The 27,571-nt window shown below is 42.1% G+C and overlaps 1 protein-coding gene across 3 annotated transcripts in view; it reads right to left on the bottom strand.

Annotated features, from left to right (window-relative positions):
- Positions 1 to 27,571, bottom strand: part of PIK3C2G (phosphatidylinositol-4-phosphate 3-kinase catalytic subunit type 2 gamma) — a 293,772-nt gene that overhangs the window by 195,682 nt on the left and 70,519 nt on the right. For all 3 annotated transcript variants that reach the window (XM_054036231.1, XM_054036253.1, XM_054036242.1), the window contains exons 12-15: positions 26,051 to 26,173; positions 16,880 to 17,011; positions 4,446 to 4,560; positions 2,294 to 2,424 (exon numbers count right to left, since the gene is read on the bottom strand). In XM_054036231.1, the coding sequence (XP_053892206.1) occupies positions 2,294 to 2,424; positions 4,446 to 4,560; positions 16,880 to 17,011; positions 26,051 to 26,173 (501 nt within the window). The remainder of the gene's footprint in view (positions 1 to 2,293; positions 2,425 to 4,445; positions 4,561 to 16,879; positions 17,012 to 26,050; positions 26,174 to 27,571) is intronic.

Raw genomic sequence — 27,571 nt, 5'->3', positions numbered from 1 at the left:
ACCTCAGAGGGGTGTGAGGAGAATAAATTCATAATTGTGTGAGATGCTCAGATATTATAGTGACATGGGCCAGGAAAGAGACATTTTACCTACTGTTATTTTTTAGTAGTAGTAGTTTTAAGCAAATTATTATAATAAACAAAATTTATTTTAAGCTTCAGATACAAGTAGTGGCAGCATGATCCATGATCTCCTTAGTGTAGCTCAACAATTCACAGAGTGCTCACAATAATAGCAGCCAGCAATCCTTGTTTTTGTGTGCAGGGAGTGTGCACGCCACACACTGCAGAGGAGATAAAGCTTTAGCTTTTTGACGGTCTGTCATGTGTTCCTTTACCCTCCGACAGCATTCAGTGAGACAGTGCAATTAGAGGATACCTCTTGCATGTTGACTTTAAGAGATTTTCTAGTTTCCCAACAGCATCTCCTGAACATGACAGTCTGTTCAGATTAAATCAGCTAAAGCTTAAAAATGGCTAGATAAAATACCAATGCTTTCTTGTATCTACCCCATTCCTCTTTAGTGACAGGGCACTCTTCTCTTTCCTATCTTGTTTTGCTGGGTTACTGTCTTGTTTAATGGCTGACTTTAAAGATTTGATCGGGGTAAAGGTTTTAGGTTTATCCGTCATAATAAAAGTTTATGTCTGAAAAGATGTTCAGTCTAGGTGACAATAATACTTTGCACATATATAGCATCCGAGGATTGTTGTGTTGATAAGGAGATTTCTTGGGCCCCACAAGGGATAAGATGTTAACCAACCCTTCTTCACAATTACAACATTAAGCAGTTAAGCGTGGTCTGGCTTACTCTGATTGCAACAACCACCGTAAAAACAACAACAAAAAAAAACAAAAAAACCCACCTTTAAACTTTTATTAATGGAACCGAAAAAGAAAAAAAACCAAACAGTTAAAGCTTTTAAAAAACTTTTAAAAAATTAGTACCGGTTTTAAAAAAATATATAGAAATGAAGCTATAAGGGGGGTGTGTGTGTGTGTGTGTGTGTGTGTGTGTGAGAGTGTGTGAGTGTGAGAGAGAGAGAGAGAGTGTTGTGTGTGAGAGAGAGAGAGAGAGAGAAATGGACCATTTAAAATGACCCTTCTGATTGTGTCTCGTCATGAGTGTTCATGATCTCACTTATAAATCTTATCAAAAGAATGTCCCCTCCAGAAGTTGACAACCCTGAGCACCATACTGAAATAGTTTTGGTTCTGTACTAAGTTGGAAGTAATGATTGCCTACTGAACCACCGATGTCACTTCTCGCAGCAACTATGTTTTCCTTAAAAGACTCTCCTCCAAGTACTGACCAGCCCCAATCCTGCTTAACAGCCCTCAGTGACTGAAAGCAAAGAAACTTAAATCACATCCTGCCTCTTTAGAAATGAGAAAAGACAGTAACATTAAATATACTAGCAGTTTATTGTAGCCAACAGAAATGTATAACTCAATAAATATCTTTTCCCCCAAAAAATAAAATTAGTAAAGAAAACTTCCTCCTTTACATGTGTATAACAAAACATTGGGAAGTTTAAAAAGAGATTTTATATTTATTTATTACATTACTATGACATCTTTAGCCTGTGGTGAAGGATTAATGAACAAGCATTAGTGACTTGTATAATGCAAGCATTGATACCACTAACCCCACTGTGGTTCTCGCTATAATTGTTATTTTAGACAGTACATAATGCTACTTGATAATATAACCTACATATGTCTAGGGTTACCAATCTGCCTGAGTTGATGATACAACATGTTTTGTTTTACTTATTCTTTATACGCCTGCTGTGAAAGCTAAATTCTGCATAATTGTTTCCTTGTTTACTGAGGAACATGATACAGATTTCCTTTCTAATGCTTGTATGCCACTTGGTGAGTACTATGGCCTAATAGTATGGGTTTATCATGATTATTTACTGGTGTTGGTTTTTATCCAGCCCATTTTTTAAAATTGCTAATACTATTATTATTGGAAATTATATAGCTCGAGACAAATGTTTGCGCTTCAAATCAGCAGTTTGTGTCTAGTGCCAAGGAAACCAGAAAAGATAGAAGAATAGAGACAAAGTGTTCTAAGCTATAGAAAGGCATTCTCACCTTCAGGGGGCTTGTTTTAGCTTCATTGCCACCTTTTCCTCTCAGCTAGAAGTATTACTTCATCAAATGAATGAAATCAGGCTATATAGGTGGGAAATTTAGCTTTTCAAGAACAGAACACATTTAAGAGTGATTGATGGCGTTATGCACAGCATGCCAGATGTAAGCAGGAAGACTTGGGTGCACTTACAGCAAGAGAGACTGTTTCTGTGAAAGTCTTGCTACATGCTTCAAGCACTCTTTAGCTGGCTCTTCAAGGTCATCTCTTTTCTCTTCAGGCTCAGGTTTAATAAACTCCAAATTAGTTTCTGGAAAGTCAACCTATAAAAAAAAATAGATGTCTTACATATAAATTTGTATAAAAGGTTTCTCAGATATCTGCGTGTCTTAAATATGTAGAGGAAATGTGAACAATAAGGGGGAAAGGGAGACAGAATAATTGCAAAGGGGCGTTTATTGTATGAATGAATTTTACTCAAAACTATTGGGTGACAATCCTGGCCCCATTTAAGTCAATGAGAGTTTTGCCTTTAAATTAGATGGGACCAGGCTTTTACCCAGTGTATCTGAGCTCATTAGGTCTGCACGGGACTCCAGGTCAGAGGCTTCTCCCTCCCTGTTTTTAAACTAGAGATGGGCCTGAGCTGCAAAGTTTCAATCCAGATCAGCAATTCTCCAGAATAGCGTGGGGGAGGAGGGGTTCAAAGTCTGCATATTGAGTTGGATTCTAAGAGACAGGGACCAAGCTGCAAAGTTCAGATCTGGATATTAATTTCCCCAGAGTTGGGAGGTCTTCATTCTGAGGGAAGGAGACAGGAGTTGGCACAGGCCCATTTTTAGCTTCATTAAGTTATGGGGAAAAAAACCTCAAAAATGGGGGTTTTTTTGGGAGGTTCTATTCAATTTGAATCAACAGCATCCCCAAGTTTTGATATGTATCTGAAGTTCTTGTTTTTGCAATAGTAGGCTGGAAAATTCAGTAGAGCAGGCTGTTTCTGGTAATTCCTTGTTTCTGATTGGCCTGTTAAGGGCTCAAGAACAGCCTCTCATGATTTTTCATCACTTTCACTTCCAGCTTGGTCTGGAAAGTGCCGTTTCATTATTTAATGTAATAAAATGGGGGGAAAGCTGCTAACCAAACTTTTTCGAAGCTCAAAAGTGTTTTGGGTTTGAGTGGCGGGTTAGATGAAAATTCAGTTTTTTAATCCAGTTCAATTTGCGTATCATAGAAATTACATCATAATGTATTAAGAGACATTCACAGCAGGACCAGAAAAGCAGTCTCTCTAACCAATATATATGTGCATACTCATTCTCACAAACTATTAACAAAAAACCACCACCAATAAATGGACTCTCAGAATACAGTACTCCTGGGAATTATCGCACACACCAGTCACATCAAAAGAGCTTTTTAAAGCAGCTTTTCCTATATGTTCAGTGTCTCCTACTGTCATATTTACAGGCATAATTGAGTATGGGAGGGGAGTGGGAGATTCTTCCCTGCTGTTTCTTAGAGCGGAGAGACAGATTTTAAATTAGTAGCCCTCTACTGCCTCACCTTCCTTTTATTATTAATACAGAGAAAGCTATTTTAAGGAGCTGTCTTTGACTATATTATTCCAACTAGAAACTCTTGTTCACTTACTTATTAAAAAATAGGGCATTTTTCAGCCAGCCTCATTTATTCACATTTATTGCCTTTGTGCTTCATTTGCTAATAACCATCATTTGGTTTTTGAATATGAAAAGCAATTGGTTGTGCCTTTAAAATTACCAGTTCAATCTGCGAACAGGACAACACTAGGGACAGACAAAATGTCTTTTCAATATTTGGAGCCCATATACTGCCCTTGGTCTACACGCAGAGCTCACAGTGACATCAGTGGCAACCTGGCATTTGGTCATGGATTAAGAGTGGTATAAATACAGATGCACTTTGTAGCTCCTTCCCCACAGACCTTTCTGCAGACTCAGTTAATTGTTAGTTGCCTGCAATGTGTATAAAGATAAGTAATTCAGTGGTATACTGGATACAAGTGGGACAGAAACGCAGCTGTGAGTAGGGTACCAGGTCAGCAATTTGTGTCAAGGAACATGGAAGAAAAAATAATCTACTCAGTGCCTAACCCCCACAGCCTGTATCTGATTTAGCAAGTTGGTGTATAATTGCTGTTATGTAGAATTTTACTCCCCCACAATTAAAAAGGCTGATAGCATACAAGCAGAGGTCTCTTATGACTTTTAAACTGTGGGATCAGGAAGAACTGTGTAATCAATCATTTACTGCAAGTTATTTGACGACAAGTCCTTGCTTTGCTTTCTCGAAAAGCAATCCTTACCTGCAGTGTTACTAGCGCTGGCAGACTAGTGTCACAAATGCCTGGAGCTATCATGGTTGTTGGAGGCTCACTGTACAATGCCATACTAAGCAGCACGGTTCCATGAATGAACTTTCTGCAAATTTCAATATACGTAGACATAATACCGCATCAGTACTGGAGATAAACCAGACAGGCTTGATTGAAATTATATCAGAAACATTGAAATCAATGACTCGGGGAATAAGTATCTACATGGGTAACAAATATTTACTAACAGGGTCTCCAATCTATCAGAAAAGAGTATAACATAATCCAACAACTGGAAGTTCAAACTAGATAAATTCAGACTGGAAATAAAGCATACATTTTTAATAGTGAGAGTAATTAATCACTGGAACAATTTACCAAGAGTCATAGCGGATTCTCCATCATGACAATTTTTAAAACATGGTATGCTCTCTAGGAATTCCTTTGGGGGAGTTTTATGATACATGTTACACAGGAGGCCAGACTAGACCATCACAGTGGTCTTTTCTGGGCTTGGATTCTATGACTCTATGAATGGGACAGGCCACAAACCCTAGGCTGGTAGTTCAAATCTGGTCTAGGTCAGTAATGTCTGAAAGTTGCTGGCCTCAGTAGCCGTTAAGAAACGAGTTTGGTAAATTGTCAGTCCTGGTCCACTGGTTGGGGCAATACAGAAGACACCAGTTCAGTTCTGTGCTCCAACACAGACTTCCTGTTTCATCTTGCGTAGTCACAGTCTCTTTGTCCTTCAGTTCCCCATCTGTAAAATGGGGCTAATACTACTTCCCTACCTTACAGGGATGTTGGGAGAATAACTACTTTGAGGTGCACACATGCTATGGTAAGGGGGGCATATAGGTATCTAAGATGGATAGAAAATATCCACCACCACAACTGGCCATAGTTAAGCACCCTATTTAGTAGTATCAGTCTGGAGGACTGAAGGGGCAGGAGGACTGAAGCACCCATAGAAATGGTCCCTCTAGGAGGAAGGAGATAGTGCAAGCTTCCTCACTCAATCTGTTCAGTGGATAAAGAGAAGATTATGGCCTCTAGCACCTGTCTGAGCACTACATTCACAAACAAAAGTCTGATCAGAAACATGCAAGCACACTGTCTTCAGATAAGAAAATTGCAGGTCAATATAATTCATTCAGCGGTGCCTGAGTACATTTGGAAAGACATAGGTGCAAGTCCTAATCATAATTAATCCACTCACTTGAATTAAGATATAGTGTATCTGTTTTGCCTTTTAATGTACTCACATCTTAGTGGCTGTTTGGGTTAAGATCAGAAATCAAAATTATGTATAAAAGGACATATTCAACATTTTTTCTACTCCTAAATAATTATTTTTAGTGACAGGCAAATTTTCACTACTCTTAGCCCTGCACAATCAATACAGCTGTGGGAGAATGAACTAAATTCCTTTCTGCCTACTAGAGCATTAACAAAATGGATACTTGAGTTCAGAACACAGAATCTTTAGCAGTGGTGAGGATATAAGAACACAGATGGGTTTTCTGATCCCAGTGTGAGTTTGCAGCGCTGACAAAAAAGGAATATTCTGAATTGCAAACTGAACTAGATTGCTATAGAGTCATTGAGACAAGAAACATGGGAACCCTGCAATGTCATCTTTGCAGCCACCATTCAGAGTAAAAGTACGGTTTGTTTTTTTACTTCTGAAGATATTTGGTGTTGTTAGTGCAAACACTATTTCATTGAGAGAGCAAAATTCAGGAGGATCAAAGACAAATGATTTTCAAAAGTTTGTTTTGCAGCTGCAGGTGTATGGGGAACAAAGAACACTGATGTGAACAACAGGATATTAGGGGAAAACTAGTTGTGAAATATGAAGCTGTTCACCTTTAGGCCACCAGTTTGAAGTCGAATCAGATCAAAAGTGACGGAAAGCGGCGAACAGCAGAGGTTAACAGCGGGAGTTTGCCTGGGAGTTCGCCTTGGGAGAGCCCACTGAGGCCTGGTCCCCACTAAGTCCCCACTTCGGACTAAGGTACGCAAATTCAGCTACGTTAATAACGTAGCTGAATTCGAAGTACCTTAGTCCGAACTTACCGCGGTCCAGACGCGGCAGGAAGTCTCCCCCAGTCGATGCCACGTACTCCTCTCGGCGAGCTGGAGTACCGGCGCCGACTGTGAGCACTTCCGGGATCGATCCGGGATCGATTTATCGCGTCTTAACCAGACGCGATAAATCGATCCCAGAACATCGATTGCGTGCCGCCGGACCCTCCGGTAAGTGAAGACAAGGCCTGAGGCTTTCATCTATGGGTTTCTCTGAGTAGTTCCTGCAACAGTTGAGGAAGCTCTTAAGAGGACGGTGATATGGAAGGTGAGCGATCAGCTGTTGTAACCTGCACAGGTTGTGCCATGTTTGTCTTTCTTCCACAGGACAGAAGCGACTTTGTCTGTACAAAGTGCAAGCTGGTCTCCATATTGGAAGAGAAGGTTCGAGGGCTGGAGAAATGAATATCGACTCTGCGTTGCATAAGGGAAAATGAAGATTTCCTGGACAGACGTCAGGAGATGCTTCTACGGTCACAATGTTCTGAAGATTCAGAGCAGGCGCAGCAGGGACAGAAGGATTGTGAAGAGGTTTGGCAGCATGTGACCTCCAGAAGGAGAAAGAGGAGCGACCATGCACCAGCAATGGAGATACAGGTGAGCAATCGTTTCCATGTTCTCTCTACAGGTACTAATTCGGAGAGTGGACTAGATGACCCATCTGAGGGAAGGGAGCAGAAGGAGACTCCACCAATTGGAAGGAAAAAGATGCACTGTCCTAGGGATGGGGGTTCCACGACCACCACACCCAAGAGGAGGAGGAGGGTGGTAGTGGTCGGGGACTCCCTCCTCAGGGGGACTGAGTCATCTATCTGCCGCCCCGACCGGGAAAACTGAGAGGTCTGCTGCTTGCCAGGAGCTAGAATACACGATGTGACGCAGAGACTGCCGAGACTCATCAAGCCTTCGGATCGCTACCCCTTCCTGCTTCTCCACGTGGGCACCAATGATACTGCCAAGAATGACCTTGAGTGGATCACTGCAGACTACGTGGCTCTGGGAAGAAGGATAAAGGAGTTTGAGGCACAAGTGGTGTTCTCGTCCATCCTCCCTGTGCAAGGAAAAGGCCTGGGTAGAGACCGTCGAATCGTGGAAGTCAACGAATGGCTACGCAGGTGGTGTCGGAGAGAAGGCTTTGGATTCTTCGACCATGGGATGGTGTACCAAGAAGGAGGAGTGCTAGGCAGAGACGGGCTCCACCTAACGAAGAGAGGGAAGAGCATCTTCGCCAGCAGGCTGGCTAACCTAGTGAGGAGGGCTTTAAACTAGGTTCACCGGGGGAAGGAGACCAAAGCCCTGAGGTAAGTGGGGAAATGGGATCCTGGGAGGAAGCACAAGCAGGAGAGTGCAAGAGGGGAGGACTCCTGTCTCATGCTGAGAAAGAGGGACGATCGATGAGTTATCTTAAGTGCCTATACACAAATGCAAGAAGCCTGGGAAACAAGCAGGGAGAACTGGAAGCCCTGGCACAGTCAGGGAACTATGATGCGATTGGAATAACAGAGACTTGGTGGGATAACTCACATGACTGGAGTACTGTCATGGATGGATATAAACTGTTCAGGAAGGACAGGCAGGGCAGAAAAGGTGGGGGAGTTGTGTTGTATGTAAGAGAGGAGTATGACTGCTCAGAGCTCCGGTATGAAACTGTAGAAAAACCTGAGAGTCTCTGGATAAAGTTGAGAAGTGTGAGCAACAAGGGTGATGTTGTGGTTGGAGTCTGCTATAGACCACCAGACCAGGGGGATGAGGTGGACGAGGCTTTCTTCTGGCAACTAGCAGAAGTTGCTAGATCGCAGGCCCTGGTTCTCATGGGAGACTTTAATCACCCTGATATCTGCTGGGAGAGCAATACAGCAGTGCACAGGCAATCCAGGAAGTTTTTGGAAAGTGTAGGGGACAATTTCCTGGTGCAAGTGCTGGAGGAACCAACTAGGGGCAGAGCTTTTCTTGACCTGCTGCTCACAAACAGGGAAGAATTAGTAGGGGAAGCAAAAGTGGATGGGAACCTGGGAGGCAGTGACCATGAGATGGTCGAGTTCAGGATACTGACACAAGGAAGAAAGGAGAGCAGCAGAATACAGACCCTGGACTTCAGAAAAGCAGACTTTGACTCCCTCAGGGAACAGATGGGCAGGATCCCCTGGGAGAATAACATGAAGGGCAAAGGGGTCCAGGAGAGCTGGCTGTATTTTAAAGAATCCTTATTGCGGTTGCAGGAACAAACCATCCCGATGTGTAGAAAGAATAGTAAATATGGCAGGCAACCAGCTTGGCTAAACAGTGAAATCCTTGCTGATCTTAAACGCAAAAAAAAAGCTTCCACAAGAAGTGGAAGATTGGACAAGTGACCAGGAAGGAGTATAAAAATATTGCTCAGGCATGCAGAAGTGAAATCAGGAAAGCCAAATCACACTTGGAGTTGCAGTTAGCAAGAGATGTTAAGAAGAACAAGAAGGGTTTCTTCAGGTATGTTAGCAACAAGAAGAAAATCAAGGAAAGTGTGGGCCCCTTACTGAATGAGGGAGGCAACCTAGTGACCGAGGATGTGGAAAAAGCTAATGTACTCAATGATTTTTTTGCCTCTGTCTTCACGAACAATGTCAGCTCCCAGACTGCTGCACTGGGCAGCAGAATATGGGGAGAAGGTGACCAGCCCTCTGTGGAGAAAAAAGTGGTTCGGGACTATTTAGAAAAACTGGACGTGCACAAGTCCATGGGGCTGGATGCGCTGCATCCGAGGGTGCTAAAGGAGTTGGCGGGTGAGACTGCAGAGCCATTAGCCATTATTTTTGAAAACTCATGGCGATCGGGGGGAGGTCCCAGATGACTGGAAAAAGGCTAATGTAGTGCCCATCTTTAAAAAAGGGAAGGAGGAGGATCCAGGGAACTACAGGCCAGTCAGCCTCACCTCAGTCCCTGGAAAAATCATGGAGCAGGTCCTCAAGGAATCAATTATGAAACATTTAGAGGAGAGGAAAGTGATCAGGAACAGTCAGCATGGATTCACGAAGGGGAAGTCGTGCCTGACTAACCTAATTGCCTTCTATGATGAGATAACTGGCTCTGTGGATGAGGGAAAAGCAGTGGATGTGTTATTCCTTGACTTTAGCAAAGCTTTTGATACAGTCTCCCACAGTATTCTTGCCGCCAAGTTAAAGAAGTATAGGCTGGATGAATGGACTGTAAGGTGGATAGAAAGCTGGCTAGATCGTCGGGCTCAACGGGTAGTGATCAATGGCTCCATGTCTAGTTGGCAGCCGGTTTCAAGCGGAGTGCCCCAAGGGTCGGTCCTGGGGCCGGTTTAGTTTAATATCTTTATTAATGATCTGGAGGATGGTGTGGACTGCACTCTCAGCAAGTTTGCAGATGACACTAAACTAGGGGGCGTGGTAGATACACTAGAGGGTAGGGATCGGATACAGAGGGACCTAGACAAATTAGAGGATTGGGCCAAAAAAAAAAAAACTGATGAGGTTCAACAAGGACAAGTGCAGAGCCCTGCACTTAGGACGGAAGAATCCCATGCACTGCTACAGACTAGGGACCGAATGGCTAGGTTGCAGTTCTGCAGAAAAGGACCTAGGGGTCAGAGTGGACGAGAAGCTGGATATGAGTCAACAGTGTGCTCTTGTTGCCAAGAAGGCTAATGGCATTTTGGGCTGTACAAGTAGGGGCATTGCCAGCAGATCGAGGAACGTGATTGTTCCCCTTTATTCGACATTGGTGAGGCCTCATCTGGAATACTGTGTCCAGTTTTGGGCCCCACACTACAAGAAGGATGTGGAAAAATTGGAAAGAGTCCAACGGAGGGCAACAAAAATGATTAGGGGTCTGGAGCACATGACTTATGAGGAGAGGCTGAGGGAACTGGGATTGTTTAGTCTCCAGAAGAGAAGAATGAGGGGGGATTTGATAGCAGCCTTCAACTACCTGAAGGGGGGTTCCAAAGAGGATGGAGCTCGGCTGTTCTCAGTGGTGGCAGATGACAGAACAAGGAGCAATGGTCTCAAGTTGCAGTGGGGGAGGTCCAGGTTGGATATTAGGAAACACTATTTCACTAGGAGGGTGGTGAAGCACTGGAATGCGTTACCTAGGGAGGTGGTGGAGTCTCCTTCCTTGGAGGTTTTTAAGGCCCGGCTTGACAAAGCCCTGGCTGGGATGATTTAGTTGGGAATTGGTCCTGCTTTGAGCAGGGGGTTGGACTAGATGACCTCTTGAGGTCCCTTTCAACCCTGATATTCTATGATTCTATAAAAGGTGTTTCCAGCTGAGGTTTACTTGGGTAAACTTTATGAAATGAGTCGCTGCTCTTCAGCTCTTTGCTAAAGGGCAGGTGTTCAGATCACAACAACTCATCGTAATCAGCATTAATTGGTACTATTGTTAATCGTCTCAGATGAACAGCCAAGGGTTGAATGGACCTGGTGGCCAAACTACCCTCACCCCCTTTTATTATCACTAATCATTTATATTGCATTACAAAGGTACTTTAAAAAAATCCATAGAGCTGTGGTTCCTGACCTGGAAACCTTTGAGAGAGATAAGACCAGGAATGAGGCAACTGTGAGGGCAAAGGAGGATGGGACAAGGTAGGAAAACAAGATAGGAAAGATTTGATAAAAAATGTTTTTTTAAGAAGATTTTTGAAGAATGAGCATGCAGGCGCCTGATGAATGAGAGCTGGGGACTGTTTTAAATGCCAGGGGCAGTAGAGGAAATGAGAAGATAGAGCAGTAAGGAGAAAACTGAGAGCAACATGAAGGTGAATAGGAGGAAGCAAGAGCAGAGTAAGTAGGGCAAGTTTATACCTCGTGCTAAAGGAAGCAACAAGAAGCTTGAACTTGATGTAGTAAGAAGCCAGGAAGCTTGCGAAGGGATAAAAGAAGGGGAGATTACAAAACATGACCAGCCCACAGAGAAGAAACGTAATAGTTTTGATTTGGAGTGGCTGATTATGAGATAGCAGGGGGCATCCAAAAAGAGATTTCTGAGACACAGTGGAAGATGTGAGATTGGAAAGAAGGCAGAATCAAGGTTAAATATCTGGGAATCATCTGCTTATAAGTGGCAGTTAAAACCATGGGAGTCAATAAAATCACCCAGAGACAGTATGAAAGGAGAAGAGCGGATCAAGGAAAGAACGCAGATGGGCCTGCGGAGCTAAGATTGGAATCTAAATTAGAACTTTCTGGCCCTGACCTATCTGTAGATCAAACGCTGAATTTTGCCAGATGTGGGTGCATGCATTGGGGAGAAGAATGGGAGGTGAGAAAGGATGATATGGTAGCAAATGAGAAGCTAAAGAACCGGTCAGCAAGGTAGGAGGAACACAAAGCAGAATAACAGAAGCATAAAGTAGAGAGGAAGCAGAGGAGGAGATATTTTTGTTTGATCAGGAGATAGTGATTACAATATATAGAGCGGCAAGGCTGCTTGAATAGTGTAGAATTGGAAAAAAAAGGAACCAATGTATGTGGTTGGATAAATATGTAGTATTTATGACACACATACAAAAAATCTCTCTCTCCCTCCCCTCTCCCCCCCCACACACACTTAGTGATGTAAACACACTGATTCAGTGCAACCAAATAAAGTAATACAGTAATTTGTGTCATTCATTCATTCATTCATTCCACACACACGAATGAATGACACAAATTACTGTATTACTTTATTTGGCTGCACTGAATCAGTGTGTTTACATCACTAAGTCAAACTCTTTAAAGAAGGACAAGCCCAAAGTCATACGAAACACCCTGTATCCTGGGGAAGAGGGCTCCACAAGAATACACATAATTTAAAGCCCAGTTTCCCCTGGAGCCCCCACAGAATTATGGTGCAGTTACATGGACTGCAGGTCCCTAGAACCAAGTCTGGAGACAGGACAGCAATAACTGGGCATTTCTTTATACATAGAAGAATGATGCAAATGGCAGGAAGAGCAGGTGGTATAGCATGATGGGATGATTCTAACAACTAGAGCGTTGATAGCCAACAACTTCACTAACATTGTCTATCTATTGTCTCACTATCTGTACGAGAAAGTTTCTTTAACAATAGAATATGGATGGAATGTGAACAAACTGTGCTATATATCTGTTGCTATTTATTTATTTACACAGACCAATGACAAGTGAGAATACCTTCAACAGATTTCCTACTCTTGTTTATAACAGGAGCTGAAGTAAACTCCCAGGCTCGTTACGTTACAAGACAAGACAGAGTTTAAGGACAGCTCAAGCTCCATTAAGTTACAAGTTCAACCTTGTGCCCTGAAGTCACATGGGGGACTTCGCTCGCTGAGACCAGCAAAAGAAAATGATGTTGCCTGCTCTCTCTGATTTGGAAATACCACTTCAAAATAAGCTGTGTTGTTAGAAGCAGTGAACTCAGAGCAATGAGCACTGTGGGAGACATTACCTCTCCCGAATTGCCCAAAATGATGGATTTCTGATGCCTTAATTAGGTTTGGAACTCTAAACTATTTAGCTCAAGAGACAAACAGATTTTCCTGATGTGCAAGGAGGAGACTTGGCACTGTCATTGCAAATACTTACTGAACAGCTTCTTGAGTTTAACAAGTGCTCCTGTTAAACTCCACCATCCAGGTCCCTTTTGGTAATTATATTCCATATACTGCCAATTGTCATAGAAGGGCAAGCAGCATGAATATTAGGGTTATTGGTTAGAAAAGTCTGGGGCCATGATTAGCAGTTTTATTATTTATATTTCCAGATGAAAACTATGTTAAAATGGAGTTAGGTTGAAAGGACATATCAATGGTTAAAGATAAAATACATGATAGAAATGTTGCAATTATCCCCAAACCGTCTATTATAAACCCAAGAAATTCATAGTTGACTTTAAACTTAAAAAGAAATCCAAACACGTTAAGGTATAGAAATGCAGAGTCAGGGCACCCAAACAACCTTAATTCTGCACTGTAGCATACTATGAAACGCTCATTGGAACTCTTTAATATCTAGTCTCATTGCGTTCATATGAGACACTCCCAGTAACCTGGGGCAATGCATCACTGGTGTGTGTTTCTAAGTACTCATTTATACCACTGTGATTCAAAAATTACTCCACTGAAATCATTAGAGTCACTGTAGAGTCACATCAGTGAAGATGAGAGTAGAATTTAGCCCATAGTTTATCACTATTCTTGCTTATCGTATGTCTATATTTCTGTATTACAGGACTGTTAAAATTTTCTGCATAAAATTTGTGAACAAAAATTAAAGATGAAATGATCGATGTTTTGAATGGGGAAAAATAGTAAGGAGAAGCAGCTCAATACACACTGCAATTATCGTCCCTTAATTTCCTGGACTGGAACCCTTCCGATTAGCCAATCAGATTCCTTTGTCAGAATCATGTGTGTCAAAGTGGCATAATTCCCCAAAATCTTATTTCTGTTTCTTTGTAGGTATTTGACCTTTCAGAGACTGTATTTTACTCCAACTACAAAATATTCAGGTATGGCTCTAATGGAACAGTAAAGCAGACTGATTGAGTGTTCAGATACTTTAAAGTTTCACTTTTCTGACTGAATTTCAAGGGTACTTTTGGTTTTAAATTGGGCTATCAATTCAAATCATAGTAAGTAACCAATTTTGTGGAGCTGTGGTTGGCTAGAGGAGGGAAAAGCACCTATGCTTCTCTATATTAGTAGTTTCTCCTAATAGTAAATGACATAGCTAACAGATTGGTGAATGTCGAACACACAGATTCTAAAGTATTCCTCCTCCTACACCTAGCTTTAAATTCTCCTTTGATGGGTCATTTGAGCTAGGATCTATAACATACTGAAATAGCTGTAATGGAAAGTATTCTTGTATTTCCTTACTTATGTATACTGGTTATGTATAGGGCCCTACCAAATTCATGGTCCATTTTGGTCAATTTCATGGTCATAGGATTTTACAAATAGTAAATTTTCTGATTTCAGCTATTTAAATCTGAAATTTCACGGTGTTGTAATTGTAGGGGTCCTGACCCAAAAAGGAGTTGTGGGGGAGTTGCAAGGTTATTGTGTGGGGGGGAAGAGGGGTTACACTACTGCTCCCCTTACTTCTGCACTGCTACTGGTGCAGCGCTGCCTTCACAGCTGGGCAGCTGGAGAGCAGCGGCTGCTGGCCGGGAGCCCAGCTCTGAAGACAGAGCCGCCACCAGCAGCGCAGAAGTAAGGATGTCATGGCGTGGTATTGCCACCCTTACTTCTGCGCTGCTGCTGGCGGGGAGCTGCCTTCACAGTTGGGCTCCCAACCAACAGCCGCCGCCTTCCGACCTCCCAGGTCTGAAGGCAGCACAGCAGTAAGGTTGGCAATTGGGGTTTCTCAGGAACCCCAATTTGAGAAATGCTGGTCTCCCCCGTGAAATCTGTATAGTATAGGGTAAAAGCATACAAAAGGCCAGATTTCACAGGGGGGAGACCAGCATTCATGGCCTGTGATGTGTTTTTCATGGCCATGAATTTGGTAGAGCCCTAGTTATGTAGCACCATGAAACAATAAGGCCATATTTTTAATAGAGAGGTAAAATTTTCAAGAGCACCCAAGTTACTTAGGGGCCTAACATTCTTTCAAAGTCCATAGGAATTAGTTCTTAAGAGTGTCTAACTGCCACTTTAGCACCTAATTCCAACATTTAGGTGCCACTGGCACCACTGCTCAGCTGCTGCCTAACCCAGTCGGCACCTAAATTCCCCATGGTGCCTAAATTTCTGCTGCTGGGCACTCAGAAAACTGCCTAAGTCCTGACACTGCCAAGCTGCTCAGCTCCGAACTTACACCTAAGTCCCTGGAGAATTCACAAGCTAGTTGTCCCCCCGCCATCTTGCCTGCAGAGCCTGATCTGGTAGGCGTGCTCAGAACACCCCTAATCTACACCGACCAGGTCTCCCACCTCCCAGTAGAGCACCCTAACCCCCAGGTGCGAGGGTATTTTGGGGTGGGTTGCACTTTGTATGAAATACACCTCTACCCCGATATAACACGACCCGATATAACACGAATTCTGATATAATGCAGTAAAGCAGTGCTCTGGTGGGGCGGGGCTGCACACTCCGGTGGATCAAAGCAAGTTCAATATAACGCCATTTCACCTATAACACATTAAGATATTTTGGCTCCCGAGGACAGCGTTATATCGAGGTAGAGGTGTACTTATATAGTCATTCGGCCGGAGAGTGAAAATGACTCTGTAGCCCAGTGAGTAAGGCAGTTACCCAGAAGGTGGGCACTCTGGATTCAAATTCATGCTCTGAATCAGGCAGAGTGGACATCGGAACCTGGGTGAGTTCTCTAACCACTGGGTTATTGTGTATAAGGAGGGGCTCCACCTCTTTCTTCTCATTTTTTGTGAGAAAGGTCTGACCTGGATTAGGCACCTAGCTCCAGGAGAGGGTTCACGGCAGAGACCCTGGGGGATTTTTACCTTCCTCTGCAGCATGGGTCACTTGCAGATTTAAACTAGTGTAAATGATGAATTCTCTGTAACTTGAGGTCTTTAAACCATGGTTTGAGGACTTCAGTAACTCAGCTAGAGATTAGGGGTCTATTACAGGAGTGGGTGGGTGAGATTCTGTGGCCTGCAATGTGCAGATGGTCAGACAGATGATCATGATGGTCTCTTCTGGTCTTAAAGTCAGAGTACAAATATCGTTAAAAAGCTGGCCTTAGCCCAAGTCAAAGATAAAATACAACTTACTCACTTTTGAATATTTCACCCTAGGTCTTTATTTACATAGAGTTACAGAGGTATTCATAACCGACAAGCATCTTTAAAATAATGTTAAACTGAGTGTTGGGTAAAAAGGGAAAGTTAAAATGTGAGGTAAGTTTCTAAACTATGGGGAGGGAACAGAGAAACTGTTCACTGTAGTCCCACTAGCAGCAGCACCATTCTGGGAAGTGTGAGAAGTGTGTGGAAAGGGTCGGGGGGGGGGGGGGGGGGGGGCCCGAGGGAACAGGAAAGCAGATCCAGAAAGAAAATAGTCTGAATGAGAGGGTAGTTTAGTGAGGGTAGGGGAAGGCAACAAGGCCCTTCAGCATGAGGGGCATTTTCTAGGGTAACCCAGTGGACAGTCAGAGAAGCCCAATCCAAAGGGGTTCAGGAAAATCAGGACTTGAAAGAGCTCTTTATGGAAAGGTGGAAGAATTATTGAAAGTGACTGTTTCAGTCCTGATTGCAATAACGTTCTGTTTAGCTGCTCAAATTAGTGTTCATTTGTTTGTATATTCCTTTCAGATCTCCCTATCATGCAGAGTATAGCACTTAGTTAAAGAACGCTATTTAAAAAAAACATTATCATACAAAAATGTACTTACTGTTTTTGATACAAGGGGAAACATGTCCAAGCCAGTATTTCCGTATTTTTAGACACACAGTTTACGCCAAATAGTTTTATTATCAATATTGTTTCATTAGGAAGAGATTTTATTTGTAGAGGAAAGTTGATTCTGAAAGAAAAATCACAATTTTAAGAAATCTAACATACTTTAACATTGTTATTTGCAGTTACTGCTTTTCAAGTTTTACTGTATCCCACAACACACCTTACTAAGCAATAAACTGCAATTCCTTGAGGGAAAATGCATCTGACAGATCTATTATAAGCATTGCCAACAGTTAACCTGAGGTCACATTACATGAGAAAAGGCATATAAAATCTTGTCCATCCAAATGATCAAACACTAGAGAAGAGAAGGGCAGGACTAGTTTGGTTGTTGCAAGCAAAGGCCATCCCGTTAATACGAAAGTACATTAGAATAAACACTGAATGAAAAATGGATTATAAACTAGTGGTAATGGGCTAAATTCTCCCCTCAGGCATATATGCACAAATCCTATTGAAGTCAATGGGAGAGTGAGTGAGTGAGTGAGTGAGTGTGTGTGTGTGTGTGTGTGTGTGTGTGTATCTTAACAAATTCTAAGATATGATGCCATTCTCTAATTTATGCATGTATAATCAATGTGTAATTTTTTTTCAAACATAGTTTAAAGGCTGATGCGGTTTTAAATCCAATGCATGTCAATTTTTTAAGCAAGTAAAGTTGTAGAAACTAGTGTCCATTTCAGGTTTGTATTGCCCATTAACAAGTAGATTAATCGATTCAATTAGTTACGTAGGTTTTATAAACTGGTTTACAATTTTAATTCGCACAAATCCTAATAATTGATATTTTTTTCATACCTGTGTAAAAACATTTGAGTCATTAGTTCAGAGACCTACAAGGTATTACTTTATTTTTCCTGAAGTGAACGTTCATATTCAAAAGCACGTCTTTTATTTTCACTGAGAACATTTGGTGCAAAGCCAGATTTTGCAAACAGATATTGAGATTAATTACATTTTCTACGCAAACAAAATCAATATTCAGAATCCAGGGTTAAAAGAACTATTTTGCAGAGGTAATACAAGCATTTTAGAAAATGAAGATCTGAACCCGCTTCAATATTAAAAACTTAGGATATAAATCTAAATTAAACAGAGTGAATTTTTTCAGCATTCTAGACTGTTTAATGAAATGATGTAGTTGTAGGTGTTCTCAAAAATGTGTATTGTCATTCTGGAAACAAATCTAGGAAGCTCCACTGAAATAATTTAACAGTCTGGAAAACATTAGGATTAGAACTAGCATGGGTAAGGTGGAGGGGTTATGTGGAACTTATACTTAGGGTAAAAGTCCACTGTCAGTTACATTGTTATAAATCTGGCATAACTTGACTGAAGGTATACTTGAACAACTGACTTCCCTCCTCCCCCCCCCCCACACCCTCCTTTTAATAAAGCAAAACATCTATATTCCACTCATTCAGTTTAAAGAGCAGTCTCACGCCAAAGAAATTAAGATGCATCTCCCTGTCTCCCCAAATGTCCCTATTTACAGTTTTCAGACAATGCACTATATTTTGTTCTTTCTTCCAAAGCTTAGTGAATTTAAAATAGTGATTGGGAAAGCAGTCTATTTCACACATCTCCAAATCAGTTATTTCGTGTCTTTTCATTTACAGCCCATCAATTCCATTCATCCTGAACAAAGTGACCCTAAAACATGGGTACTCAACCTTAAACATCTTAAAAGATCTGATGCAAGGTGGGAAAAAAAGCCCTGCACTTTATTATACAGGAGATAAAAGATTACTCATAAACCGGGCAAACATCTTTGCTAATGCCAGGAAGCCTCATTAGTCTTGTAACCAAGTGGAAAAAATATCCCTCATATTACAAGATACAGATTCTCTACTTCTCTTTTGCTGGAGGCTTCACTTGGACTTTGTCATGACAAAATACATAGCACTACTAAAAGTAGGCTATATTAAGCTATATTAAGTGCAGACTTTAAGAACGGCTAGATCATCATGAGACTGAAGCCATAGGTCAAATCCAAGACCTTATTGTCTATCTGGAAAATTTCCAGTGATATAGGGTGTGTACAGAACATGGGAGATAACTGTATTACTTATAAATATTCTGTGTACTTCAGTTTACCTGCTTGATATTATTCTGTCTGATGATGAAGATTAAATAAAAGGGGACTATTAAGAACAACAAATAGGAAACAAAACAACGGTCAGAGATAAATCACCTCTGCATAAACAACTTCCAGGGTGTTAAGATAACATTGGGTAGGCTATTAATTAGGAAGATGCTATTTCCAGACTCCATGCAAATTATACAGCTGGTTTGCCAAGGTTCAGAGTCTAAGATCACTGGGACACTGAACAGTTAAAAACGTCCTCTCTAGAGAGGGAGAGGGAATTCAGCCATTAGCCACTGCTTGAGGGGACACTCAGAGGATTCAATACACAGGCCCTATGGGATGGGCCTGTGTTAGTGAGGCTTGCTCAAGCTGCCAGGGAAATTATAAGTCAAGGCATGTAGGACTTCTGTTGTTTTACTCTATTCTTTGATTTCAATGTACCTCTAGGTGAATAAACAATACATTTGTTTTGAAGAAGCTGTTTTGAGTCATTCCAGTCAGCTGTTTGTCAAAGCCTTCTGGAGAAAAGTTTCTTGCAGATGCCAAATGCAGTTGGGCCTGTTGTGTTAACACAGTTGGGAAAGAGGGGTGGGGGAGTTCTGAAATCCAGAGATCCAGTCTAAAAGTGGTTGAACTGCAGGGCTCTACCCTTGCAAGAGATGAAGAAAGCAAAGCCTGTCACCTGAGAGGTGCACTTGAGAGGGATTGTAAAAGGGTCCAAGTCACAGCTTGCCTTGTCACCATGACATGCTGCAACCTTCAACTGCTAGTAATTTGAAAGGAGTTCAACTCTGACTATTTGAGATCATAGCTCAAACTTTAGAAGGTATAGGCCAAATGCGAAGCCTTATTCTAGACCTAGGAGGAAATGTGACATTTGACATTACTTTCAATTCAGACGGTCTAGGAGTAGATTGCATCTTGTTGTTCATATACATAAACCACCATAAAACAGATAAACTGTGCAAGCAGATCACAAGGCCCTATGAAGAATTTACAGTCCGAGGCCTTAGATCCTGACTTCAATGGGTTCCATTCACATTATGAGGTTGCAAAATCATCGCTCAAGCCCAGTCTAGGGGTATATAGGCCCAGAATGACTTTCCCTTGTAATAGCTGCTCTCACTGTGTTTCTTCTGTGCTCTCAGTGATTATCTGGGTGGCACTCAGGCAGCACGGAGAAAGAAGCTGTCTGAGTCAAATGGAGATCAGGGGGAGGGAAAAGAGTAGATTGGGACAAGGAATCAAGGAGAGAAAATGTGAATGGGAGATAAAGGGGATCTGAGAATGGTTGGACAAGGATTACAAGCTCAGTGAGAAGACAGAGCCAGTGAGAAATGGGAGTGGGAGACAATTGGCTGGTAGGAACAATGAGATCAAATAAGGAGCTGTGGGAAGGGGAGGAAATTAGGACCAGCTGGACGAAGACTAGGATTAGCAACCAGTGGTGATTGTGGTGGGCGAATTGTGGCAGGGGAGGAAAAGAGACAGATCTAACAGCTGCAGTGAAAAGGGTGATTAGGACTGCCTGGGCAAGTAGACTAAGACAAGTAGCCAGGACTAGGGAAGAGACCGGACTGACAGGGACAGGTTGGTGGAGATGGGACAGAAGGGGAAAACAAACAGAAGAATCTGGGCCCACTAGAGGACACACTCCTCCAGAGCCTGGAATGGAAATCAAGATTTCAAAGTCTCATCGTTCCTATGGTGTCAGCAAATATCTGTGAAACCCACTGGCAAAGTATGTCTCATATCCATATAATGCCAATCCATATAAAGGATGACAACCTACTATTGCTATCAGTTACACCATTAAGTGCAGAGGTCTGTGTAGTGGCTCTAAAGGCTCCAGTGCTACTTATAATTCATGTGAGTATCAACATGATGAAATTATTTTTATTTAGTTTGTTTTTTAAAAACCTAGGAAGTTAAACACAAAAAGCTAAATTAAAAGAACATTATTAAGGTTGAAGGTGGGTGACACAATCTTTTACTGGACCAACTTCTGTTGGTGAAAGAGAGACGCTTTCGAGCTTACACTGGAGACCCGAAAAGCAGCTCTATGTGGTTGAGTAAAATATATTTCCTTACCCACACTGCCACAACACTGCAAACATTCAGGTTGTTAAGACAATCACTCAAAAAATCGGAAATACCAGAATGACGTTTGCCTGTGTACATTCATTATGGTGCAGTCTCTAATTACATGATCACATACTATTTTTTAAAAAACAGGATCCCTGTCTCATTCAGTGCACAGGATAATTAAAATGTATACAACAGTAGCACCCAAAGACCATAATGAAAACTGGAGCCCTATTATATTAGGTTTTGCCTCAAAGAAATTAAAATCTGAACAGACATTCCAGACAAAAGGTGGGAAAGAGGGAGGCAACAAGCAAAGAAAGTGAGACTTCACAAGCAGCTCAGGTTCAAACACAAAAAACCTCCGTTAGGGTTTCTGGTTTAGCCAAAATATCTGTCAAGTGTCTAAGTCTTGAGCTGCCTCCCCTCCCTATGTTTAGAGCACTCCAAAATACAAACCATATATATACACACACCTTCCTTAGGAACTCCTTGTCTGGGCCTCTACTCAGCAAAATCTTTCCCTCCATTTCCATCTCTCTTGCCCATATTGATAACTCAATCCTTTCTAATCTAAAGTAATGAGCCTCATTGGTGTCAGCTATATCCAATTAGCTGTCAGCACAAAATTCCTCCATCAGCTGATTGAGCTGTTGCTGGACATAAATCCAAGTGACTTTTTAGCATCTCTTCCTAACGGCCCCATTGTCACTCATGTCTCCTTTTAAAAAGAAAAGGCCAATTAAAAACCAGTACATAAATAAGTAAGAGTGAAATTAGCTCTACGTATAAGGCAGCAAAGGAAATATATCCCAACAGAAAATGAATGGTACACTACCTCTTTCATGAGCTATTCTATTCTATATAACTTCATATATATCTGCCCTGAGTGAAGCTTTCACCCTTCCCTTCCCAAATATTATGGCGCATACAGCACGCGGCTATAAGCATAGGAATATTGTCATCAGCCAGGTCCAGCTTCCAATAAAGTCACTGCCAGAGGGCTTTTAAATGGCCAAAAGCACACTCAACAGTCATTCTGTCCTTGTTCAGCCTGTTGTTGAACTGCTCCTTGCTTCTGTCAAGTTGCCCTGTGTATGGTTTCATAAGCCATGGCATTAAGGGGTAGGCAGGATCTCCCAGGATCACAATGGGCATTTTGACTTCCCCTACGGTGAGCTTCTGGTCCGGGAAGAAAGTCCCTGCTTGCAGCTTCTTGAACAGGCCGGTGTTCTGAAACACGCGTGCGTCATGCACCTTTCCAGACCAGCCTGTGTTAATGTCTGTGAAATGCCCATGGTGATCCACAAGCATCAGAGAATCATTGAGAAATACCCTTTGCGATTAATGTACTCGGTGGCTAGGTGGTCTGGTGCCAGAATTGGAATGTGCGTGCTATCTATCACCCTCTGCAGTGAGGGAAGCCCACTTCCACAAAGCCGTCTCAATCTCACACACATTGCCCAGAGTCACAGTCTTTTGGAGCAGGATGCGATTAATGGTCCTGCACGCTTCCATCCACACGAATCCAACAGTCGACTTTCCCACTCCGAACTGGTTAGCGACCAATCAGTAGCTGTCTGGAGTAGCCAGCTTCCACAATGCAATCGCCACACGCTTCTCCAGCGACAGGGTAACTTTCATTCTCGTGTCCTTGCGCCACAGGGCTGGGACGAGCTCATCACACAGTCCAATGAATGTGGCTTTCCTCATCTGAAAGTTCTGCAGCCACTGCTCATCATCCCAGACACGCATCATGTGATTCCACCACTCAGTGCTTGTTTCCCGAGCCCAAAAGCGGTATTCCACTGTGTTCAGCATCTCCGTGAATGCCACAAGCAATCCCATGTTGCAGCTACTATGCATGGAGAGATCAATGTCGCACTCCTCTTGTCTTTGTAGTTTAAGGAATAACTCCACTGTCGCTCATGACGTGTTGGTCAGAGCGAGCAGCATACTGGTCAGCAGTTCGGGATCCATTCCTGCAGCCCAAAGAGGCAGGGCACGCAATACATAAACCACTGAAAGATGGTGCCAAATGCGGACAGAAGCATGGGGAGTTCTGGGATGCGAAGCAATGCATCATGGGTCATTGGGACAGGACCCAGGATGCCCCGCGACCCCCTCCGCCTTCCCACAAGTCTTAGTGGCAGAAAAGAAAGAGGTTCTCTGTGGGATAGCTTCCCAGAGTGCAACGCTCCAAATACAGCTGCAAGTGCTGCAAGTGTGAACACGCTATCGCGCAGGCAGCTGACAGTGTGAACACACAACAGCGGTTTCCCTTCAGCGCTCTCTGAGCGGCGCTGTAACTGCCGGCATTATAACTTTGCCACTGTAGACGTGCCCTAAGGATATGTCTACACAGCAAAGAAAAACTCGCAGCTGGCCCAGGCCAGCTGACTCAGGCTTGCAGGGCTTGGGTTGTGGAGCTGTTTCACTGCTGTGTAGTCTTCCAAGCTCAGGCTGGAGACTGAGCTCTGGGACCCTCCCACCCTGCAGGGTCTTCAAGCTGGGGCTCCAGCTTGAGTCCAGATATCCAAACAGCAGTGAAACAGCTCCGCAGCCTGAGCCAGCTGGCATGGCCAACCATGGGTTTTTCTTTACTGTGTAGACGTACCCTCAGAGTCAGTCTATTGCTGTGTACCCTGAAAGACCCAGATTACATACTTCCCTACAGAACTCCTATAATCTTCTCCTATAAATACAGATTTCCTGGGATGCATATTAGAAAGGTGACCACTTCTTAGGCAGCCAAGAATACCCACAAGACACATATTCACCTGATACTTCCCTAGCTGTACATTCCTCCTTACTTTTTTTGAACTGACTGAAAATGAACTGCTGCTTATCAGAAATCTCTGGAAGGCCACAATGCAAATCAGAATCAGCTTTCTTTTAATAAAAGAACAACTCTATTTTATTCTTTTCTTCCTTTCACATATATCTGATCCTTAGACTTAAACTCACATCAGAAAATCGTTTCCTTTGTATTCCAGATAAGCAATGATCTTAAAAAGAAAATGGTACTCAAATGGTGACAACCATTGAAAATAAATACAGAAAAAGAATTGTACACCATAAAGAGAACAATTGCCTACGTTAACCAGCTTTGTAAGGATTCAAACAGTGAGCACTGTAGTTCTCTCCTTCAGCCCTGAACGACAATAAAATATTCAACACCAAAAATCAAGCAAGAGACAAAAATCATACAACACAATTGTAATTACATGACCCATGTCAGATGATTGCGTTTGTCAAACCAAACTTTACTTAAATGTATAACTTCAGTGGTCACCATTGAAAAGTCAACATTTGCCAACATTCGTTATATGGTAGTGTCTTAGACATCATTTTGAATAGGTAATAAGATGTAAACTGCTGAAAAGGTTTAGCTGATATAAAATACAAAACGTAAGCCAGTCAGGCTGCCCACACTCCTACTAAAGATTTTGTTATCCAATAGGATAATTACAGCAACAAAATTAGAGGGCCTGACATGAGAAATACGAAGAAAAAACCTACTCTGCATTACCTTCTCAGCTCTATAGTAACTGAGTGTGGAATCTGTGTTGCTCCAAATGACTTCCCCTTCTGTCCTCCAAAACAGCTACTTCTATGGGATTTATGCTTTTCTGCTGGGGAGCCTGATTAGCCTATAGTGCCCAACATCATTACTTTCTCCTGAGCACCTGCACAAGGGTAGGCAGAAACTTGGACTTAACTCTATCAGACCACATTCTCTTACATACCACAGTAAGGTAACTGTTGACTTTTTAACTGCTATCATTGTACACAGACAGTTGTAATAATAAAGAGAAAAGGCTGTACAGGAGGGAATGATTTTTTAAAAAAGATTATTTAATGACAAAGTTATGTTTAATTTTTCAGGTCAAGAAGTTAAAAACTGTCCTTCAGCTTCAATGGGAGCTGCACATGATTATCAGAAGGCAGACACTAGTGAAAACTTGTCCCTGTATGAACACACTTACACAGCAACCAGGAAACTCCCTGAATGTCCTTCTTTCTTCCATTGCAGAGATGGGCTGAAGAAACTGAGGGTCCAGCCCGCAAACCCCATGGATCCTCTCAGGGAGGGGGATGAGGAGGGGGGAAGAGGAAGGGCCATCACTGCAGAGGCCTTATGTTTCTGTATAAAACTGAAGCTCACTCCCTGCTCCCTTGCAGTGCAGATCCCTTGTATCTGTTACACCAAGGACTCCTGGCTGACTTTTGTCCCAAAGCTCTTCCTCCCCCTCTCTCCCCCACCCCTTTAAAGGTGGTTCCCCAGCATGGACATCCCTGTGCTGGAAAGTGAAATTTGTAGTATTGGGAACTGTACCTTTAAGTGGTTTAGCTTTCCAGGCAGAAAGTCTCAGGGAGGAGCACTGCAGAGACCTATGCTCTCATAGGCAGAGGCAGTTGGAAACTGTCTCACTGAATAAAAAGAATCTCTTTCAAGCACCTTGGATACAGAGGGATTACTGACCACCACAAATACAGCCTAGGGCTGCATTTACATTTCCCTTTAGTTTATGCTCAGTCCCAGAAGGGTCCCCATAAGCCAGGCTCCCAGCGTGACCCATCTCCCTCCTTCTCCTGGCTTGTCCACTCCTTGCTCCCCACCCCTTCACTTACTGATCACTAGAATCTGTGGAGATTCTACTTGCAGAAAAAGGAACATCCATGCACAGAGGGTCCTTTTGGCCCACAATTGGTGCCCTAAATGCAGGATAATGAAAGATTAGAGAATATGTCCAGGTATCAACTTTTATCCATTGCACTTAGCTTTATATTACCATACTGGCGTATTTAGAACATTATTACTACCTGTGAAGATGCCTTTACCCCCTCCATTTTTTAGAATCTAATATTGGTTGTGTAAAATGAGGCAGACTAGCATCCTTCAAATGAAGATTAAAACTTACTTACTTCTCATTCCAGTTTGCCAGGAAAAAAAAAGACTTTTTAACTGGTATATTTTTGCAGTTCTTCACTTGACATATTTTCTTCCCAGCATAAGTTAAAGAACAGGAAAAAGAGAAGAGTTTGTAGCTACAAAGAAAAAGAAATGTAAAATATTAATTATAATTAAACATACCTTATGGAAGAAATTTGGGGTTAGCTAGTCAGAATGCTGAAAGGCTCATCCTTGAGGCTTATGCTAGTGTTTTAATAAAAACATATTATTGTTTTTATTGTTAGAGTAGAGGAGTGTTGGTCAGGATTCTTACGTTCTGTTCCCAGCCATGTTACTGACTGAGCCTGATCCATTACCACTGTAATCAATGAGAGTTTTGCCATTGACTTTAAGGTGCATAGGATCAGACCTCCATTGTGTAACATTGGGCAACAGTAAACCTCTTTGTGCCCCAGGTTCCACATCTGTAAAGAGACGATAATGCTTACAGAGATGTGCAATTACTACTGTATGTGTATTTATTATTATGCTGGTCAGTGACAGCGTTGGACACTCATCTGGTTTAGTTTAGATTATGGTTGAAGTTTTGGGTTCAAAACAATTTCAGGGCTGTGGTTTGGTTTCAGATTCATCATCATTGAAATCATATGCAATATGAGCTCAAAATGGTGCAGTATGAGAATATCTGCTCTTCTTGAAAGGTTTCCATCTTCTTGCAAAACATGGTCTTCTTCCGAGATTCTGAACAAGAACTATAGGCATAGTGTAGAGCTAGGAAGTCAGATTTGAACAGCAAATCTGAAGGGGTTTGGTGACTCGAGGTTCCTATATTTGCCTTCTTTATAAAATAATCAGTGTTGATTTTTTCCAAGAATATTAATTATTATATTATACATGTTTCTATTCAGCTGAGGCAGACAAAGATGAGGAGTCAGCAGAGAGAATTCCATGAAGAAAAAGAATGCAATACTTAATTATAACTAATAGGAATTGCATCTGGTTTTAAATATGACAACAATGACATTTATACTTTAGTCCTATAATTAATAAATGCAATTGTAAAATTATGAAACAAAAGATAAACACTGACAAGACAGAGTCCTGGATTTTTATTATTTAAATTGCAATAGAACATTGTAAAAATGCTTTATAAATACAGTCCCTACCCCCAAAGAACTTAAGCTCTAAGGCCTCCTTCCTGGAAAGTCATATACTTAACTTTAAATGCTGTGAATAGTTTAATTTAAGTCAATAGGATCGCTTACAGTGCATGAAGTTTAGCACATGCTAAAGTCTTTGCAGGATCAGAGTTTAAATTAGGTAGACAACATGGAAAGCACAGATAAAATTAGAGGATAAGAGGGGGAAGGGATGACAATAAATCATATATAATTTGTATCATTATGTTGTTCTGTAACTTGTAAGGTTCTGTACATTATCTATTTGAAGAAGAAAGTAAGGCTAGGAATGAGGAATCAATAGCACAGAGGTGGAAGCCAGTGACAGGAATCCAGCCAGCAGAAGTGAGTTTT

This window comes from Malaclemys terrapin, chromosome 1 (assembly GCF_027887155.1).
Source record: "Malaclemys terrapin pileata isolate rMalTer1 chromosome 1, rMalTer1.hap1, whole genome shotgun sequence".
Taxonomy (NCBI): Eukaryota; Metazoa; Chordata; order Testudines; family Emydidae; genus Malaclemys; species Malaclemys terrapin.
Note: the sequence above shows the minus strand (reverse complement) of the source record. Positions and strands in the feature narration are given on the sequence as shown.